Here is an 18,135-nt window from a genome sequence, read left to right as displayed (position 1 = left end):
AAAGTTACATCCGTAATGTGTTTTTAATTTTTTTCTTAAATGGCACAAAATAGTAAAGTTTGTTCCTATTTTGTGAGTCTGTTAAGAATGCTTTTCTCTGAGTGATAGAATCATGTGATTTTTTTTTCTTCTGACTTTCCTAAACTGAATAAATTACCTATGTAATAAAAAATTAAAGAAGAAAAGCCTGTGAAAATGTAGTTTTATGTATATAAGTACTTAATCGAGTATTGAACATCTGTCCTTAACTCTGGATCAATAGGTAATTTTGCAAGTTAATCCTTGTTCGCTGTGTCAGTGCCTACCATGAATTCAATCTTTTCTTAGCAGCAAATCCAACTTTTGAGCATTAAACTCTGCTTCATGTCCTCTCAAAGCTCCTGTCAACAGAACATTTTTCAGTGCCATTGAAGATAGAACTTTTTCCTGGGAAACTAAAATTCTCCCAAAGAAATGTATATTTTTTTCTTCAGTGATGAAATCAAATATCTACCTTTGCATGTTTTTGTGGTGGTTTTCTATTTTTATCCAATATACCAAAAAAAAAAAAAAGATGCGTAGGTGGTATTGTATGGGTATATTTTCAGACTAAAAATCCAACTAAGACATGACCAATAGCAGTTTTCCAGCCATTAAATGCATCCCACAGGAAAACGACGTTTCTCTTAAATTGGGCAGTACTGGATAGAAAGTCATTTCTGCAGAGTAGGTTTGTGAAAATGTGATGTCCCCACTGATTGTAAATCCCTGGGAAAGGTGAAATTCCAGGTATAATTGATAATGTAATTTAACCAACAGTGTAAAACACTGCAATGGGTTTGAGAGGCTGAAGAACTCAAGCCTGCCTTTTTAGTTCCAGCAATGCATTCTCTTCCCCAACCCATTAAGCTGACTGACCCTCTCTGAGTTATAGATGAGGGATAAAGTTTTTCTCGTCTACTAGAACAGTGCTTGGGGAGATTATTAACGTCTGTAAAAGTCAAGTCTGATACTAGCCACGTTAATTAGCTCCTCAAGAGATGAGTAAACAAGACTACCACGACTGCTTACAAAACAGTGAAACATAATAAAATGTTTGAATTGGTTCTGTTAAAAAGAAAACTAACACTAAAAAAGGTGAAGATACAGGATGATTGAAACAACCACATTTAGAGAATGTGTGCTATTATTATTACTACTATAATTGTTTTCACTTCTGGCTTTCTTTTAAAGTTATCAGCATATAGGAGGCTAAAATTACAAAACAACTTGATAAGTGCCATCAGTTATTTTTGAAAATACCTAATGAAACCTCTCACTAGGAAAGTTCAGGATGCCTCATCTTTCATCATATAAAAATCTACCTTCTCTATGGACTATACCATTTTCTTCTGAAGAAAAAAGTGCATTATATTCCAAAATTACAACCCCTCTATGAATCTCTGTGGACCATTCCCCATTAGGTGCTACATCATATATGAGTGTAAAAGGCCCTCTCCTCTCAGAGGAAGACTGTATACCGAGTTTATAATACACACAGTGGCTATAATTATAAAAGATTATGATGACACAATCAAGTGTGGATTTTATATCATACTGAAGCTCTGCACATATTTATGGGAGGCAGAGATCCTTTCATGTCTTCATGTTTGGAGAATTCAATTTATAAAATGCAAACTTTCCCACCTTCCAACACCTAAATGTTGTCTTAGGAAGAACCATCTATCCTATGGGTTGGCCATTGTTCTAATTGTCCTGGTTCTTTCACTGAATAGGTATATGTTTTCTTGTAGATGCATGCAGAATACAGCGGATGGCCCTTCTGACCATGTAGAAGATTACCTCTGTGATCCAGAAGAGATGCCCCTGGGCTCCAGAGAGTGCAAATTACCGTGTCCTGAGGATTGTGTGATATCTGAATGGGGTCCTTGGACCCGATGCACTTTGGTAAGATGATGAACCATTTATCAATATAGAGTTTACCCAGTTTTTTACCATGAAAGCTTCAGAGCTATTACTAAGAAAATAATAATTACTAAACCAAATTGCTTATGAAAGCAAGGGTGTTTTCTTGGCTACTTCATTCTATGATTATGCCATTTAAAGTCAGCAGTGTTTTGTCTCCCACTAGAACAGCTCAACTTCTTGCAACCTTTATGCCTTCCGCCATCCTCCTAGACCCGCACAAAATACCTTCAGATTAGTTTATAACTACACAGCATGTTAAAAACTGCCATGGTGATAATGATTCCTTCCAGGTAAAGGGAAAAAGAATGAAGCTCTAGTAAAGGTACTTTAATGGTGTCAGGTTATTGTCATCCCTTGCTTTTTGCAATCCATTTTATTTAAATTGTTGGAATAATCTTTCACACAGTGGGGATACTGCAGCAGGGGTATTGACACTGAAATGCAGAAGAATCTGGCAAGAAAGGGAATCGAAAGAAGGAAGCTGTGTGTCAGTGAATCTCTTTCCACACACTGACTCCGTGTCTCCGTGGGCCTGGAAAGCCAGCTGAGACTTTCAAATCACACAAAGCTTCTAGATTTCAACAGCCCGTAGGGGCTCTTCCACAGGACCCTGGGAAGAGTCATTTGAAACAGAACTGGCTGAGCATGTCGGAAATGTGGCTTAGCGCAGGCACCTCTGCAAAGCTGTACGTTTCAAAATGGCATCAAAAACACGGGAAGAATACATCTAATGTGGAATTAATTTGCTGAAATACAATATAAGACAGTTTCAAAGAATTTACGATGCGTGTTTTCAAAGTGAGATTAATTTTCTATCTCAGGGTTAACATTATTAAAGGTGCTGATTAACAGCCAACTGATAGAGCAGGGGCAAAACAGGGCTGCTGGTGGACTTGGATACAGGTTAAATAGCGACAAAAAATCAGCTCTTTAATAAGGGTATGCAAATGATTTTCTGTTCTAATTCCATAGCATCATATCTGAAGTTCCTGTTCTTTGAAACCAGATGTTTTCAGAACAAGACTGTGCCAGTAACAGAATGGCAAGCTAGTCTTTTTTAACTGCTGAATTGTGTTTGTGGGCATGTATATGTGCCCATTAGGAAAAGAAAGGTCACTAAAACTAGTTATTTAAAGCCACCCTTAAAATGGTCTTTCAGGTCTAAGAAACTTAGATGGATGGATGGATGGATGGATGGATGGATGGATGGATGGATAGATGGATGGATGGATGGACAGACGGACGGATAGATAGATAGATAGATAGATAGATGACAGATAGATTTCTGTATTCATGATCTATAATAACTAATGTTAAAATCACCCTTAAAATGGTTTTTCAGGTCCAAGAAACTATATTAGATAGATAGATTGTTTACAAATTCTGTATTAGTGATCTACAATAATTAATATGATCATATGTGTGTGTTTACATATGTGTGATGGGATGTATTGATTGGTATTTGACACACAGACTCCTAAGCATCTTATAGCTAGATGGGACATCGGAAACTCATCTAACACTTGATTTTATAGATGGCGACACTGAGGTGTAATGAGAATGGCCCAAAAATTCTAACTCCTGCTCCAGTGCTCTCCCTCATATATTAGCTCTTGTGTGCCTGGGGATTCACCATTCTGAGGAGTTGTATTATTCTTTGTCAGCCTTGCAATCAAAGCAGTTTCCGGCAAAGGTCAGCTGATCCCATCAGACAACCTGCTGATGAAGGAAGAGCCTGCCCTAATGCCGTTGAAAAGGAACCTTGTAACCTAAACAAAAACTGCTTCCACTATGATTATAATGTAACAGGTATGTGCATAGTCATCTCGTCACAGAGTTAAAGGACAAATCCTGTGCCTTTCAGCTCAGCAGTATTCCCGTAAGTATTGTTCCTCTCCATCTGGGTCCCTTTTGGACATGCTTCTTACTTTCCCAGAGATAATTCTTTATTTAATGACAGAATTATTTATCTATTTCTCAGTAAACATCAGGATAGAGAATGAAAATATCACACAAACATTGAGCCCTTAAGGTAGATTGTGAATAGCCTAAATGATCCTATTGAAGACATCCTCCCACTTTGGGAAGGTGCAAATAAAAGATACATATCTTTCCCATAAGTATCAGCTTTATTGAAAGATGTCTTTCTTCTTCAGAAGATGTTTAATATCTATAACATACTGGGACAAGTTCTTGGTGTGGGGGCAGTTTATAAGCATGATGAGTCTGATGTAAAAATGTCAGCATCTTAAGCTACCAAAAAACCGTATGAAGAAGAGACAAACATTTCAGCATTATTAAAGGTACAGATGAAAAAGGATGAATGTTCTCTTCAGAAGAAAAGACTTATTATGACTTCATTTTTTCCCATAACCCTCCTCTCATACCATAAAGGTGCAAATTCTAAGAAAGAAGAGAATGCGTTGGTTTATATGATGTAAGGCAACACTGAAGCTTATTTTGGAATTTTTCCCAAGTAATTTTCCCGCTGAAACAAACTCTAAACATTGTGTACTAACACACAGCAGTCAGATTGGCTTTTTGTTTCCTTAGGTTTTTCTCTTCCATTTCCTTTGATGATACAAAGAAGTCACAGTTCTCTGGGACGTGCTATGCTACCCTGGAAAGAAAGATTGAAAGAATTACTTTGCAAAAGACATGAAATGAAAGAATTAAATAGATATGGCCAAAGTGATTTTGAAATAAATAAGTGTATATTTTAAAACATTCTAAGTATGGACAGTAAGTGAAATAGTGTTTTGTTTGAAATAATGTTAAAATTTAAATTTCTACTTTTATTAGGAAAAAAACATTTTTAAGTGACATTCGATCTGCAGGCCAAAGCCAGTTTCACACTGTCACCAAAAGGCTAGCTGTCAAGATTGTCAGGTAGACATCTGCCTTCAAGAATAATCCCCATAGCTATGTGCAACCCCAGCAATTCCATTTGACTCTTGATATGTTCAAAGCCGGGACCCATATGCTCTGCATGTGGGATGATTGATTGTGGGGCTTAGGAAGCAGTTGTGAATTAAATATGGGATTCAGGTCATCAGAGTTTCATTTGAAATCTGTTTCATACATAGCCTTCTGTTCTGATGGGCTCCCTTCCTTTCAGACTGGAGCACGTGTCAGCTCAGTGAGAAGGCAGTTTGTGGAAATGGCATTAAAACAAGGATGTTGGATTGTGTTCGAAGTGATGGCAAGTCGGTTGACCTGAAATATTGTGAAGAGGTGAGGGGATACTGTGTTATATCTTTGTGAGTAAATTCTTCCCTAATAATTTCAATTCATGCTGAGCCAAGTGACCTGTGCTCAGTGCAGCTCATTGCCAGCAGATGGTTTTCTACACTACTCAGAGGCTGCTAAGCACCCTCTTGAAAAGAAACACTGTCCAACTACTGATTTCTACACATAATTTCCTGTATTTTGTTCTGCTTGGAGCCCAAAGGTATGCTAATTAGCCTATTTGGAAAGAAATGCTTGGGGAACAATAAGTAATCAAGGTGAATAAAGGCAATAAATCTTAATCAGACGACTCATCATCTTTTGTAATTTCATGTGAATTTTGTGTTGCCTGGGACACCTGCCAAGAGCCATCATTTATTCTCTGTGTTGCTAAACATTGATCGCATGTGGTTTGGTAGCAGATTTTGATATTAGGATCTAATATCCAGCTGTGAGAGTCTAAGTACTCAGGTCTGGGTAAGAGAGAGCTTGAAATTCAAACAAAGGAATGAAGTCTGTCATTATATCTTTGAGGTGCAGAGAATGGTAACTGTTAATTTTCCAATTTATAAAAGTAATGTCATCATTTCTAGGTATGACCTTATGAAATGTGAGGAAACATAGTTGTTGGCCTTTCTCTTCCTGAAGCTACACTTCATGTTGTAATTATTTTGTCCGACTTCCATACCAAAAGGGTCCCCACATTCCTGACAGGTTTTAACTCCTCCTGCATCTAAACCCCACTGGGTTAAACATGAACCAAGATAAACAGGAGCCTCAATAGATCTTGAACACATAGAGAGGAGCTTATGACCTCATTAGGGTTCAGCAGACATGGTGACCATGACTTCTACCTACACATCTTGGGGGTTATATAAGCCCATGGCAAATTATTCCAGCTACTAAGAGAAAACTCCAGATGGAGATAATATCAATCCATTTGATATCTTTATCATGTAGACCTAACAACTTCCTTATATCTGTCCATGGGAACGGAGCTGCTAAGTGTTCTGATAACAAGTTGTTTAGTTAGTAAATTCCTCCCACTACCATCTTATTATATTATTTAGTGTATTCATACTTTAGTTATAAATTTTATACGTGAATTAATTTGGTTTTGAAACTAGTAACATCAAAGTAATGTAACCATTATAAAAAATAACATTAGTATTAATGAACATTACTATAGTCATATGCCGGCTGGAGAGCTTTGATCTACTTCCAGTTGATTAATATATCTCCTTTTTTGCAAATGTACATGTAAATGTCCTCCTGGATCAGAATGAAATATACATTAAATAGCTGAGAGCTTTGTGAAAGCTAACCCCAAATCATACAAAACCAATTAAAAAATAAGTGACTACAGGACAGAGGTATAAATAGAGTCCTTTATTTCTTAAATGAAATGTGAGTAAAACCTTGAGAAATAACTGTTATTTTAATTATCCGGGAGCCTAGATAAATTTACTTTTATGGATTAATGTTACATTGTTTGAATACTGTGGTAACAATTACCATATGATTCAAATCATAACATTGTAGTAATCACTGTCTTTAGGAAGTACAGTGCTACTCTCTACAGGAATTGGAATAAACAACTCCTATCCTGTTTATGCGTCCCCATGGATGCAGTAGTATTAACTAATATCCCTGAGAAAAGCTGGGTATCTTTTTAAATAATGGATTGATTGCCTACCTACTAATACATGTGCAAACCCTGCATTCAGAACAACAGCAGTAGCTAACTCTTGCTGTTGCCCTAAGAACCAGAAAGAAATAATGCCATTCCCCCACAGCAAAGGGGACAATTAGGGTTAAACCTATCTAGCATTTATATAGCATTTTTTTCTTTGATGTTTTTCAGACATTTATTCATCCAATCCTAGTAATTGGTTTCTCCTTTCCTCTTCTTTGATCCCTGAACAGGTTTCTTTTCATTTAGTTAGACACATATGTTTAGATAGATGAGAGAGTAAGAGAAGAAGAAAAAAAGAGGAACAATAAATGTAAGAAAAAACCATAGTAGACTGTTAAAATGTCTTACCACTGGATACCAGAAAGATCTATAAACAGACATCCTTTTCAACTCTGCAGTGAAATAAGTCATAGTAGCTGAATTCTGTGATTCAAACCCTCTCTCCATGAAACTATTATCTGCCTTAAATGTTACACATCCTTATTAGCATATAATTGCCTTAAATCTCCTTTCTCCAACCTCCCATGATTTAAGTGACTTTTTGAGACCTTAATTAAGTGATATGGTAAAAATGTTCATACCAAATCCTCAGCTTTGTCAAGTATTACTGGTGAAGAATATAATAGGAATGCCTGGAGAGATGTGTACCATACAGACACTGATCTGATCCTCTCTCAGTGGACAACTTAGAGCTGAGAGCTATACTTGAACCACAATATAACATTTCTTTTGCCATCTTTTACTATATACCATAGACACTATAAACTTCTCTTTCATGCAAAAATTTTAAAAACCATTTTAAAAATCCCAAGGATTAAAAACAAAACAAAACCTGTAGTCTCCTAACAAGCTCTTAAGCACTTCTATTTTCATGCTACTTTGTACCTTGGACTTTTTAACTCTTTGCATATAAAAGTAGATGAGTTTGAAATCTCATATTTTAAAAGTAGAATGCTTAAACAGGGAAGGAACTCAATGCTAATAAAATGTCACAGTATCAGAATCTAATGAGAGGCTAACCAAAATAAGTGAATTATACCTCAGTTAGCTGCTGAGATCAGTTTTAGAAAAGAAAATCTTTGTAAAAAATAAATGCGTATAAAATATTCATAATCAAAAAATTCTGGCAACCCATATTTCCTTTTGAGAGAGATAACATACTTAACTATTATCGAATATTATTTCAATGTTATATTATTAGTTTTTGAGTGATAATTTGTCTTTTAAACCTTTTGTTTTTCTGTTTTAACATGATACATAAAAAGAAATAATATCCCAAAGATACAATTATAAATCTATATATTAGTGATATTCTTGGTTTTTAACTAATGGGAAGTAATCATGCTTACACCTATCTCGTTACTCCTTTAGGGAAAGTAAACCAATTTAGAGACTAAATCTACTTTTTTCTCATTCCTTACTTACAAAGTTCAACAACGGGAATGCCTGAGTGCCTCAAGATCAAGCCCTGCACTGGGCTCTGTGCTGGGCATGGAGGCTGCTTAAGATTCTCTCTCTCCTTCTACCTCAGCCCCTCCCCAACTAGCTGTCTATCTCAAAAAAAAAATTATTTTTTTAAATTTAGGAGCTCAAGCGTAGCTCAGTCAGTTAACAGTCTGACTTCATTTCAACTCAGGTTATGATCTCACAGTCTGTGAGCTCGAGCCCCACGGAGGGCTCCACACTGACAGCATGGAGCCTGCTTGGAATTCTCTCTCTCTCTCTCTCTCTCTCTCTCTCTCTCTCTCTCCCTCCCTCCCTCCCTGCCTCCCTCCCTCCCTCCCTCCCTCCCTCTCCCCCAATTATATATGCTCTCTCTCTCAAAATAAGTAAACTTAAGGGGTGCCTGGGTGGCTCAGTCAGTTAAGCCTCTGACTTCAGCTCAGGTTATGATTTCATGATCCATGAGGTCTAGCCCCACATCAGGCTCTGTGCTGACAGCTCAGAGCCTGGAGTCTGCTTTGGATTCTGTGTCTCCCTCTCTCTCTGCCACTCCCCCTCTTGCCCTCTGTCTCTCTCTCTCTCTCAAAATATAAATAAACATTTAAAAAAATTTAAAAAAATAACTAACTTAAAAAAATGATGATAGCATTAGCTAAAATTTAAAAACTTTTTTTTTTAATTTGAAAGTTCAACAATGTATATGGAGTAAATGGACTCCTCCGTTCATCCTGTGCCCTTTGTTCCCACTCTCGTGGGTTGAACAACTTTATAGTTTTAAGTTTGGGTGTTTGTCCTCCAGATACCATTTTATTTTATTATGCATCTTGCCTATTCTTCCTCTCCTCTCCTCCCCACTACTATTTTTTTTCTTCCTCCCATCCTCCCTCTAATAATAAGACACATCATGCCATCCTTCCAGGTCAGTCAAACAGATCTACCTCTTTCCTTTCAGCTTGGCCTGGAGAAGAACTGGCAGATGAACACATCCTGCATGGTGGAATGTCCTATAAACTGTCAGCTTTCTGACTGGTCTCCTTGGTCAGAATGCTCTCAAACATGTGGCCTCACAGGTTTGTTGGTACCTTCATTAGCATTAGATTAATAGTCAAGGAATATGAAATATCACTCTTGCTTTAATGCTTACCAGATAATTTTCATAAAGGTTGAATCAGTGTCTTTCCTTTCAAAATGTCTGAGACTTGTCCTTTGGATCTCCTCAGGAGAAATGTTTGTGATGCCTTCTTTCAAGATAGATGCTTACACAAATATATCACTTTGCATCACTTTGTATCTCTTAAAGGAAAAATGATCCGAAGACGAACAGTGACTCAGCCCTTTCAGGGTGATGGACGACCATGCCCTGCCCTGATGGAACAGTCTAAGCCTTGCCCAGTGAAGCCCTGTTATCAATGGCAATATGGCCAGTGGTCTCTATGCCAAGTACAGGTAATCAAATCTCAAGAAGTTGTATAGAGTGGCGCCTGGATGGCTCAGGCAATTAAGCGTCTGTCTCTTGATCTCAGATCAGGTCTTGATCTCAGGGTCATGAGTTCAAGCCCCTCATTGGGCTCCATGGAGCATGGAGCCTACTTTTAAAAAAGGTGTGGGGGGGCCACCTTGGTGGCTCAGTCATTTGAGCATCCGACTCTTGATTTCAGCTCAGGTCATGATCCCAGGGTCATACAAAAGAGCCCTGTGTCTGACTTCCCTCTGAGTGCAGAACCTGCTTAGGATTCTCTCTCTCTCTTTGCCCCTCTTCACATTCACTCTCTCTTAAAAAAAAATATATATATATATATATATAGAGAGAGAGAGAGAGAGAGAGAGAGAGACAGAGACAGAGACAGAGTGAGAGACAGAGTGAGAGACAGAGAGAGAGGTGTGTTCTTTATCTGCAGAGATTTAGTTTCAGAAATATTTTTCAGAACTTACAGATGACATGTTTCCTCTTAAAGATTTTAGGTGCCTTGCTATTTCCTAACTGCTTAATTAGTTTTGATAACCAGCAGTCCCTGTCCTGTGTGTTTAAAATCATTTGGAGACAGATTCATTTTAATGAAAATTTATTTGCCTGTCTTCGGCTACAAAAAAAATAAATTGTTCATTGTATACTTTATGGCTAGTGTCCTACAGGACTTCTTCTCTTGGGTTTCAAATGCTTCTTTAACTGCTCATAAATCAAGATCAATGGTGCAGATGACTGTAAGTGATGAGCTTGCTAATGAATTATTTTTATTTTCCTAATTAGTTATTTCTTCCTGCGTTCTAGGATGCCCAGTGTGGTGAAGGGACCAGAACGAGGAACATTTCTTGTGTAGTGAGTGATGGGTCAGGTGATGATTTCATCAAAGTGGTGGATGAAGAATTCTGTACTGACATTGAACCCATTATAGAGGGTAATAAAAAAATGGTTCTCGAGGAGACCTGCACCCAGCCTTGCCCAGGTAACAATAACAAAATGTTATTCATAGTTTGGTCATTTCTTACTAGACCTAGGGTAGAGAAGAGGTTGCACTTGCTAGTCTAAGTTAAGGCATGTCAGCAAGTCTTCTCATTCAGTAGTATCTGTGTCAACAACTGGATACATAGCGTGGATGCAGGGGTTACTGCCTTGTTACTGCCAACTCAGGGTGAAGTCCAGGTCTCCCGTGTGGCCTCTGCTGCCTCCTCTGGGGTTAACAGAGGAGGGCAGTTAAGGCTCCTGCTTGACAGGGAACGTATGAAAGGGAATTTGTATCTATTTAGGATTTCCAGGAGAGAGAGAAGCAGAGTTTTAACACAAATGACTAACAAAAGATTTAAGTCCTATAATTAATGAAAACTTGCTTTGGGTCCTGAAAAGAATCAAAAACAAAATGACACCTAGATACACTGTAGTTAAAACACAAAATGTAGAAAACTAGAGAACTAGTAAAGCATGCAGAAAGAAAGAGTACTTACAACTGGAAGGCCATCAGTTAGAATCATAAAAAATTCTTCTTAGTTACAATGAAAGTCCGAAGACAATGGAATATATACACAGTGTGATGGAAAATAGTCATGAGCCTAAAATCCTTTCCCCAGCAAAATCATTCGAGAGTGAGAAAAAAATATTATGGAAGAAAATATTGAAAGAAATTACCACAATTCAGAGTTGGACACATGGGTTCATGCAGTAAAATGTGGAAAGCAAATATCGTATATCAAATAGTTTAGAAATAATTGGAAGACAGTGATAAGCTAATATTTAGGAAGTTGGGTTTGGTGCAGAGAACTGTAGGGTAGACAGAAGATCAAAATAAGCTCAACACCAAGCATGAGCCTAAGGCTTTGAGAAAGATGGGGCAACAATTTATTAGTAGATGAGAGAGAAATAAGACTGGAAGTAAGTGGCCTGTATTTCACCCTCAGTGGAAAGTTTTTATTCTCCACTTTGCTTATAATTATGAGAAGAAAAAAATTGATCTCTTTAAGGAATGTGTTATTTTGAATAAGATCCCCAAAAAATAAAAATAAGGATTTGGCAAACAAATTTTGACTGGAGACAAAAATAGACTACCTAAATAAAAAAGTTATGGTTTAAGGAAATTTTAAAGATGGAGGCCATATTTTCAAAAGTTTATTTTAATGGATTGAGGTCTCTAAATGCTGTAAAAAGCTTACAATATGGGTTGCTCATTCTCTCATCAGTTTATTCATTCTTAAGTAAATTATTTGAGATGATAATATTGGCAGTTTCTATAGTTTATTAAGATGACCTGAATAAAATTAAAACAGAGCAGTAAAGTAAAATAATCCCTGATATTTTGAACTATATGCTAGATTTTGAGGGCATTCCTCACAACCATAACAACAGCCTTTGTACGTACTTATAGTTTCATCTACTTCAAATGAAGAAAGATCTTTTTAAAAATCTTACGTTCTAGACCTCGATTAAGTGTTGCTTCTTAGACATTCCTGCACCTGCTAATAATAACCTATTCCTGATCCAGCAATTCCCCTACTCCATTTCCTGCCCTCCCCCCCCCCCCAAAAAAAACTGGCCTGATTGCAGTCCACATTCTCACATACAATTCAATAAAATCATTTTGCTTCACAGCTGACCAAGGTTGAGGCTGTGGCAGCAGGTAAGGGCTCTGGGCAGAGCCAAGGACTGAACCTTTGGGCTTTGATGTGCTGAATGGCCACATAGTCAAAAGGCACCAAAGCTAAAAGTTGGAAGGCCTATCTATTCCAGAGCCAAATCTCCAGCGCCATGAATAGGATTATCGTGATAACCACAACACGGAGCAGCACTAGCAGCCTTGCCAGGAATTCGTGTCTGCTTTCCTGTGGAGTTTGTCTACTTGTTTTCTTATACTTCCTACAGCACAATCACCCACTCATTTTATTACTATTATCGGGTGTTACTGGGGGCTAGACACAGGGCTCAATACATTGAGAGACATATATACCCTGTCCTCATTGAGTTTACCTTCTAATGGAAGAGACTGGTGCTAATCTAATAGTAACATAAATAAACACAAGATTGAAATTTGTCCTAAGTTACCCAAAGGAAAACAAGATCCCACAATAACATAAAACACACTAAATTTGTCCTAAGTTACCCAAAGGAAAACAAAATCACACAATAACATAAAACACACTATTCTAATTAAATTAATTACAAACCCAGAAGGAGGCTGCTCTTCTAAGTTACCATCTCTTCATCCGAGTTGCCAGTTTTCTCCAATAATGGGTTTTGAAAACTAGCAACATATGAGCTAATAAGCTTTAAAGTAAGTAAAATACTGAAGGAGGAAGTGCATTTTATATACTTGTCCTATCTTTTGCAGGCATAGTGTGGTTTATTATTATAATGGTTTATATGGTCAAAACATAAAAGTATGTTTAGTACAAGCCCAATGTCTCACTGTCATTTGCTGTTATTCAGCCTTTAAAGCCTGACATGGATTCTTTCGGGGTGACGATTATATAATTCACAAATATTAAAAGATTTATTGAGTTCTGTTGTAAAATACACTATGTCAAGTGATATAATCACAGAGGTAAAGCCTACCAGTAAAAAAAAAAAAAAAAATCTTTTATTTCCATGTAGTTTGCAATCACTGGGGTGTAGTTACATTACCTTTATCTTGAGAGGACTATTTAAAATTTTAATAGTTTTTCCTATGTAATTAAAAACTGAGTAACCCCAAAGTATTTAAACATGCTTCGTAGTTTCTTTTTCCTTAACACTTCTAAAATTTAGTAGAATTTTCTGCACTTCAGGATGACATTGACTATTAATGACATACTATAATAAAGGTCTACAAAAATCACTCCACTTTACTGTTATACATATACCTATTAGCCAGTTATTCACGTCTGGCCAAGATTTCTTAATTATAACACAAGACATGTTTTCATTAATCAGATCTCCAGGCAAATTTGTGCTAATATTAGGCATCCTCAGCATAATATAAGGCAATATGAATTATGCATATGGTATGGCTGGAATAATTAAAATGATAAGAATCCCTGTGGATTCGTGTCTATCATAATTTACTATATCCTGTGTACAGTATCACCAGTCAGTCCTGAAGAATGGACGGGTATACAGGAAAGGTATATTTCAACAAATCCTCCTTGTTCTCCAAATGGTTGAAGATGTTGAACACAGGATACACCAGGGCCCAGCAATTCCACTCCTAAGTATACACCCAGTAGAAATGCATATATAAGTTCAAAGGCTCACACTAAGATGTTCACAATAGCAGTATTCATTATAGAAATAATGTATAACTCTCCACCTGCCCATCAAAAGAATGGTATCTAAATTATGATACCGTCATATAATGGAGTAAAATACAGCACTAACGATCACAGTGGAACTACATAAATACATGTGGATCCTGCAAACATAAATGAGTGAAGTATTTTTTACAGATACAGATGGTACGATTCCATATGTCACACAAGAAAGGTTTCTGAAATTCTGAGAATGTCCTGTTGCTTGATTTGGGCATTGGCCGCAAAGTTATAAAATCAGACTGTGAAAATTTGAACATTTATAATATGTGATCATTTTTCATGCATATTCTTCTTCAATAAATAATTGAAAAAAATAATTCGATTGAAGATGTAGGTCAGATAAAGTCACAAGGATTATTACTACTACTGCAGTTGCTGCTCAATTGACTGTCTCACCTCACACCTCTGGCAAGAAATAGGAAAAACTAAAGTATAAATGCCAGTTTTCTCAGCCTTGGAGTTCAAGTGTTTTTGAAATTATGCATATCTACAAGACAAATTTCATGTATATTTAGATTTTCATTGGTACTACCAAGTGCTTAATAAACCTCTTCACCATAATGTCAAGAATGGTGGTAGGTTTTTTTTTGTTTTGTTTTGTTTTTTAATATATAAAGTTTATTTTGAGAGGGAGAGCACATGCACGAAAGAGAAAGAGGGAGAAGGGCAGAGAGAGAGAGAGAGAGAGAGGGAGAATCCCAAGCAGGCTTCTCACTAACAGTGCAGGGCTTGACGCGGGACTCCAACTCACCAACCACCCTGAGATCATGACCTGAACCAAAATCTAGAGTCAAATCCTTAACCGACTGAGCCACACAGGCGTCCCTGGAGTGGTGGTAGGTTTTAATCAACTGTTTGTTGTCTCTTAAGAGGAGGTGAATCATAAGGCACAAGATCCTGGAAGATGTAGTTTCTATTCAGCAACATCCACTCCAAAACGAACATTAATATACACTTGTGAACCACATATAAACTTGCCAAAATTAAATACTTATCTAAATCCTATAAATATCATGTATGACTAGCATACCAAAAAACATTTCCCGGTGAGGTGAAGAAATATAATTACTAGCTGGACGGCTGCTGTTTATGGGTATGTGTATGAACTGCCAACCGGTGTTTTGCAGGTGACTGTTATCTGAAGGACTGGTCTTCGTGGAGCCTGTGTCAGATAACCTGCGTGAATGGTGAGGACCTAGGCTTTGGTGGAATACAGGTCCGTTCCAGAGCTGTGATCATACAAGAACTAGAAAATCAACATCTATGCCCAGAGCAAATGTTAGAAACAAAATCATGTGATGGTGAGTGCTGCAATTCATGAAATCTTTTCAATTTAGTTTTAAGAGACAAAAGCGTAAGATATAGAATTTTCTGTTCAATAAGTAAATTTGCTAAGATCTCTTAAGACTGAAAATTAAGAGTAGGATTCTGAATTCTAAAAAGTTACAGGAAGAAAAATCTCTCACCCTTCAAAAATTAGATAAGAAATGTAAAAAAATGGTTCACAGTTTTATTAGCTACAGAAGGCCCAGATAATTAAGAGCACATTATTTGGACACTCAGACAATCCTGATCATGTATGACTCTAACAATATCCTTTATTTAAGTTAAAGGAAACAAAGAAAAACTACAAATCCACATCAAAATGAGAGATTTTTATTATATTCTTATAAATTGATAAATCAAAGTATTGGTAAGAACTAATATGACATAACACATGAACATACATGTTTATGTGTCTATGTGTGAATGTATACACACATATAGAGCCATGCACCCAATATAAACAGTACATGACATTTTCAAAAACAACAGGCATTAAAATGTCATACTTTGGGAACACAGAGGCAGTCTAAATGAAAACAAGACTTTATATCTAGTGTAGAACATAGGTCCTCTCCTTCCTGCTTGTCTTTGGAAACAATTAAAGAGTATGACAATTAATAGCAAATAGGAGCCAAAATACTACTTTTTTTTACTGAAAAGTTGGAGACAAAAGCTTGGAATGTTAGTGAAGAAGGCTTAGAATAAAAGCCAAATGGGCTAGATGACTTAACCCAAGAATTAGGTATAATTATGCACCTTGTCAGTTGAATCTTCCCTAATTTACCAAACAGATGAACCATTCCCTATGTCCTAGGAGGGTGTAGGTAATGAAGTAGAGAAAAGCCAGGGGTTACAATAAATGAAACAGACCCAAGGAAAAATTTGTTCACCCCCAAATGACAACGAAATAAAATTAGAAATCAGTAACACAGCAATTGCGAAAGAAATGTCACCATGCACGCAGCAGTAAAAACTGGAAACGACACTTCTAGAGCATTACACATCAAATGGTATGTGGGATTTAGCACAAAAGTACTTACAAGAAAACTTAAAGCCTGAAATGCCTAAATAGGGGAGTAGAAAAGATTAAAATGAGCTAAGCATTAAACTCAAGTAGAATGTAACTAATACAGATAAATATAAATTCAGCGAGATAGAAAACAAACAAAATAATCAACAACCAATAGTTGACCAAACTAACTAAATAGACCACCTCATGGAAAAAATCAGGAAAAAAGAGCAAAATAACTACTACATCATATAGAGTAGAGTTTTAAAAATTATGACTAGAGGTGCCTTGCTGGCTCAGTCAGTTAAGCGTCTGACTCTTGATCTTGGCTCAGGTCATGATCTCCGGGGCTCGTGAATTCAAGCCCTATGTAGGGCTGTGCACTGATGGTGTAGAGCCTACTTGGGATTCTGTCTCTCCTTCTCTCTGCCCCCCCAAAATGGATAAACTTAAAAAAAATAAAAATTATCAATAAATTTTCCTAATAAATATAGAAACTTCAAGATAATCTAAATTTTATAATTTATCAAGAATGATACAGAATCTAAACTATGGATTATGTAACTATTAGAAACTCAAGTGTATCAAATATTTACTTATACATGAAACAAACTAAAACATAAATGGCTTTGAGTTTTACCAAACTTTTTTTTTGTATTTTTATTTAATTTTTTAAAATTTACATCCAAGTTAGCATGTCATGCAACAATGATTTCAGCAGTAGATTCTTAATGCCCCTTACCCTTTTAGCCGATTCCCCCTCCCACCACCCCTCCAGTAGCCCTGTGTTTGTTCTCCATATTTAAGAGCCTCTTATGTTTTGTCCCCCACCCTGTTTTTATATTATTTTTGCTTCCCTTCCCTTATGTTCATCTGTTTTGTATCTTGCAGTCCTCATGAGTGAAGTCATACAATATTTGTCTTTCTCTAATTTCACTTAGCATAGTACCCTCTAGTTCCATCCACGTAGTTGCAAATGGCAAGATTTCATTCTTTTTGATTGCCGAGTAATACTCCAGTGTGTGTGTGTGTGTGTGTGTGTGTGTGTGTGTGTGTACCACATCTTCTTTATCCATTCATCCATCGATGGGCATTTGGGCTCTTTCCATACTTTGGCTATTGTTGATAGTGATGCTATAAACATTGGGGTGCATGTGCCTCTTTGAAACAGCATACCTGTATCCTTCGGATAAATACCTAGTAGGGCAATTGCTGGTTCATAGGATAGTTCCATTTTTAATTTTTTGAGGAATCTCCATACTGCTTTCCAGAGTGCATTCCCACCAGCAGTGCCAAAGAGATCCCTTTTCTCCTCATCCTTGCCGACATCTCTTGTTGCCTGAGTTGTTTATTTTAGCCATTATAGCTATTCTGACTAGCCTGAGGTGGTATCTCTTTGTGGTTTTAATTTGTATCTCCCTGATGATGAGTGATGTTGAGCATTTTTTCATGTGTCGGTTGGCCATCTGCATGTCCTCTTTGGAGAAATTTCTATTCATGTCTTTTGCCCATTTCTTCACTGGATTATTGTTTTTTTGGGTGTGGAGTTTGAGAAGTTTTTATAGATTTTGGATACCAACCCTTTATCTGATATGTCGTTTGCAAATATCTTCTCCCATTCTGTCAGTTGCCTTTTAGTTTTGCTAATTGTTTCCTTTGCTGTGCAGAAGCTTTTAATTTTGATGAGGTCCCAATAGTTCATTTTTGCTTTTGT

The 18,135-nt window shown here is 36.8% G+C and overlaps 1 protein-coding gene across 3 annotated transcripts in view; it reads left to right on the top strand.

Moving 5' to 3' along the window:
• Positions 1–18,135, top strand: part of THSD7A (thrombospondin type 1 domain containing 7A) — a 443,308-nt gene that overhangs the window by 404,709 nt on the left and 20,464 nt on the right. For all 3 annotated transcript variants that reach the window (XM_045494930.1, XM_045494931.1, XM_045494929.1), the window contains 7 exons: positions 1,773–1,926; positions 3,612–3,756; positions 5,066–5,181; positions 9,267–9,384; positions 9,615–9,760; positions 10,584–10,758; positions 15,214–15,387. In XM_045494930.1, the coding sequence (XP_045350886.1) occupies positions 1,773–1,926; positions 3,612–3,756; positions 5,066–5,181; positions 9,267–9,384; positions 9,615–9,760; positions 10,584–10,758; positions 15,214–15,387 (1,028 nt within the window). The remainder of the gene's footprint in view (positions 1–1,772; positions 1,927–3,611; positions 3,757–5,065; positions 5,182–9,266; positions 9,385–9,614; positions 9,761–10,583; positions 10,759–15,213; positions 15,388–18,135) is intronic.

The sequence above is a fragment of the Leopardus geoffroyi genome, chromosome A2 (assembly GCF_018350155.1).
Source record: "Leopardus geoffroyi isolate Oge1 chromosome A2, O.geoffroyi_Oge1_pat1.0, whole genome shotgun sequence".
Lineage (NCBI taxonomy): Eukaryota > Metazoa > Chordata > Mammalia > Carnivora > Felidae > Leopardus > Leopardus geoffroyi.
Note: the sequence above shows the minus strand (reverse complement) of the source record. Positions and strands in the feature narration are given on the sequence as shown.